The sequence below is a fragment of the Triticum urartu genome, chromosome 7A, assembly GCF_056163025.1.
Source record: "Triticum urartu cultivar PI428250 chromosome 7A, HENAU_Tu73, whole genome shotgun sequence".
NCBI classification, from domain to species: Eukaryota; Viridiplantae; Streptophyta; class Magnoliopsida; order Poales; family Poaceae; genus Triticum; species Triticum urartu.
In genome coordinates, this window is record NC_141879.1 from 485,016,488 (window position 1) to 485,019,980 (window position 3,493).

General features: G+C 51.0%; 1 protein-coding gene across 1 annotated transcript; it reads left to right on the top strand.

Annotated features, from left to right (window-relative positions):
- The first annotated feature begins 208 nt into the window (after positions 1 to 208).
- LOC147960073 (uncharacterized) lies at positions 209 to 2,286 on the top strand. Its single transcript, XM_087533118.1, has 6 exons — positions 209 to 433; positions 526 to 884; positions 980 to 1,053; positions 1,137 to 1,561; positions 2,074 to 2,113; positions 2,198 to 2,286. The coding sequence occupies exons 1-6, from the start codon at positions 209 to 211 to the stop codon at positions 2,284 to 2,286; spliced, it is 1,212 nt and encodes a 403-aa protein (XP_087389244.1).
- Positions 2,287 to 3,493: the final 1,207 nt, after the last annotated feature.

The following is a 3,493-nucleotide window of genomic DNA, read 5'->3' on the forward strand; positions in this document are numbered from 1 at the left end:
GGTCCTTCCTGAGTCGATCCGAGGGTGGAAGTCGACCTGGTTCTACTGCAAGGACCAGCTGACTCCGGGTCAGTAGACTGGACTTCCCCCCTTTTCCATGGCCCGAGTGGAGAAGCCCTCTGCTTTGAAAGTGATCCCAGAGGAGAAGGCGCAAGTGAAAGTTCTGGTTGAGCGAGTAGTCCAGCTTGTCCGTGACGGGGTAACCGGTATGGATCTGTTGGAGGTCTTCCTCAGGCGACGCATCCAACCCCTTCAAGCTCGTGACCATCCGATGTGGCTGTATTCGGGCACCGATGACACCCCTCGGATCCATCTAGAGGAAGTCGACGATGCTACGTTGGAAGGGTGGCTGAAGAGCATCACTGGCAACAAGGACAACCCAAAGGGATCTCGGAGGATTCCTCCACTCAACAACTCGTACGAAATCGACAAGGTATGACTCCAAATGGTCGAGTGTTTTCTTGATTTGTCAATTAGCTAATTGCCGTCATCCGACTGTCTCCTATCTTGGTTGTTGTCTTCTAGGCCCTGACTGAGATGTACTCGATGCCCAATGGGGAGCAGGAGCAGGACCCAGAGGGAGAAGCGAGTGGAGGTGACAGCGGCGAGTGGCAATCTGACGACGAAGAGGACGAGGACAACGACGACCCGAGTGATGAAGAAGAGGCCGACTCTCCTCCTCGTAGGGAAAAACGATCCAAGCTTTCTCACGACCTAGCAAGTGCCTGCGGCAAAGCGACCACGCAAACTGGGCAGTCATCGAAGCGCCCTCGAATGTCTTCTCCTGCGCTGACTGAGAAGGCGTCGAAGCAACCGAAAGCTACGCCGTCCAAACCGCCAAAGGCCTTGCCGAAGATCAAAGTGGCCATCCCCATTGCTTCTGGGTATTAGTTGGACTTGATTTCTTGTTTTAGTATGAATCTGGATTTGAGTCGACTCATTTCGTCAAACATTACTGACTGAATTCTGAAATTTGTAGTGCTGCTACTTCTGGGACCTCCACCCATCAGTATGAAGATGAGGACATGGAAGATGCAGTCACTTCCAACCCGGGTACAATCCTCATGATCTTTTTCTCGATTGTTCGGTCGATTAAATTCTGGTGACTCATCTGGGGTCGACTGATTTCTTTGCAGCCCCTCCCAATGTCATTGAGCTTCCGGATGATGACGAGGATGTGCCGCTGAGGCCCAAGAAGAAGAAGGAAACAGCTAACAAGACATCCCAGTCGGAGCCGGCGGCGGAGCGAGTAGTTCAACGGCTCGAAGATGCGAGTAAGGTTTCTGTAACCTTTGCTGACCCAGTGTCGAGTGCGTCTCCTGCTTCGTCGACTGCTCCAGAGCTTGTTTCAACCATCCAACTTCATGTCTCGGATCTCCAAGCCGCTGTGTCTGGACCATCCATCCCCTTCTTTGCCACTCATCATGTTCCAGAAAGCCAGTCGGACGCCGATGCGGAGGCTATTCGTCAGGCTGGCATAATGATGGAGCGGGTGAAGGCGGTGCACGAAAATAGTCAGGCTGCTTATGACGCCAGCGCGGCTCTTCGAGACAATGTCCAGGTAAGTCAATCTTCCGACTGGACATGTTCCTTTTAGGATATGATAACCGAATATTTTCCTTTGCGCAATCTTTCATTGTCTTGCACTTCGAGATTGTACACCCACTGGGTGTTAGTCGAGTGGAATCCGAACCAGTGGGGCACGCCAAGTGCACCCACTGGGTGTGGTCCCTGAGACCGCGGTCGACTGCTGGCAGTTGGTTGGGGTCTGAGCACTTCTTTCTCTCTTTTTTTTACTCGGCCTGGGCGGACCGGCCGAGTGGAATCCGAACCAGTGGGGGCACGCTTAGTGCACCCACTGGGTGTAGTCCCCGAGACCGCAGTTGACTGCTGGCAGTCGGTTGTGGTCTGAGTAGTCTTGAAGTTTTATTCATTCGGAAATAAATAATATTTGATCTTGTCGATTGATATGTCTTTTACTCACTGTAGAAATTTTGTACGCTTATCTCCAAGTTCACCGAATTTGAGGAAAAGCAAAGGCAACTCAACCTTGACCTGGAGTTGGCTTAGCAGAACTTGAAGAAGGCTCAAGATGAAGTCGCTGGTACGGAAGGTAACAGCCTGTCGACTGCTTATCTTGACCATCCCTCAAGTTATCTCTTCATTCTTCTGTTTGATCTAAATGTGAATTTTGCAGAGAAAATGAGGCTGGCCCTGGAGAAGAAGGATCTGGACCTTGCAGCTGCGCAGAAGGAGGCTCAGGAGAAGACTGCCCTTGCTGACTAGAAACTGGCTTCGGTCGGAGCACTGGAGGAAGAAATCAACAAGCTGAATTCGTCTCTCACTGAATCCAATCGAGAGGTGACTTGTCTGAAAAAAGATAAAGTGGCTCTGACCGACCAGCTGGAGAGCATGACTCGCAGGAGGAATGATTTGGAGGCTTATCTGGAAGCTCTCACCAAGAAACTCTTTCTTATGCTCGAAGGTACCTCTTTTTTACTCGACTGTTTTACTGTTTGCATGTTGGACCCGACCAGTCGACTCATTAACTCCTTGACTCTGCAGAATTTTGCCAAAACTTTGAAGAGGAGACTGGATGGGTCGAGACAAGCTTGGACCCTATCCTTTCTCCAGTCGGTGACGAGGCTGCCATGAATGTGCTTCGACTGGAATCTCGCGTCACCAGTGTTACAAGTTATCTTGCCCGTCTGAAGGTTCCAGTTTCACGCATCGACTCATCGCTCTGGCCAAGGGCAACGCTTCAGAATGATCTCGAGTCTCTGATGGCTCGACTCAACGAGATCCCTGGTCGAGTGCAAGAATGGAAGAAGTCCTCTGCCCGATGGGGTGCTGACGTGGCTCTGTCATTGGTCAGGGTCCACTGCCGAGAAGCTCGAGAGGAGAAGTTGGCGGCGATCAAGGTCGCCAACACAAAAAGGCATGACTTACAGTCCTTCATGGAGACTTTTATTGCTGCTGCCACTCGGATCACGGACGGGATTGATTTGGACGAATTCGTCCAGCCTGCAAGTCCTCCTCCTGCCGAGTGAACAAACTTGATACTTAAACTTGCTTTAAATTTGCCTCGGAATGCCGAGTGGTTTTGTAACCGTTAAACTCCTTCGGGCCTGACGCCCGAGTACTTTTATATCTGTTCTGAAACTCTTGAGAATTTATCTGATCTTGGTTTATCTTCTGCATGTGCTTGCGTTTGCCATCGAGTGGAACTTAATCTTCACTTGAAATAATTTTTGAGATGCAACTCTGAGGGAGATATCTCAATCGACCTGCACCTCGTCGTCCTTATGGATAGGGATGGAGCGGACATTGTACTTGTGGCGTAGCTCCGTGGAGAGGATTGCAGCCGACCTGCACCTCGTCGTCCTTGCGGATAGGGATGGAGCGAACATTGTATTTGTGGCGCAGCTCCGTGGAGAGGATTGCAGTCGACCTGTACCTCGTCGTCCTTGCGGACAGGGATGGAGCGGACATT

Excerpts from the sequence above, each read along its gene's own strand:
- LOC147960073 (XM_087533118.1), top strand. The coding sequence starts at position 209 with ATGGATCTGTTGGAGGTCTTCCTCAGGCGACGCATCCAACCCCTTCAA. Across the intron at positions 885-979 it reads GCCATCCCCATTGCTTCTGG|TGCTGCTACTTCTGGGACCT; the intron begins GTATTAGTTGGA and ends TGAAATTTGTAG. Across the intron at positions 1,562-2,073 it reads CTCTTCGAGACAATGTCCAG|AACTTGAAGAAGGCTCAAGA; the intron begins GTAAGTCAATCT and ends TTGGCTTAGCAG.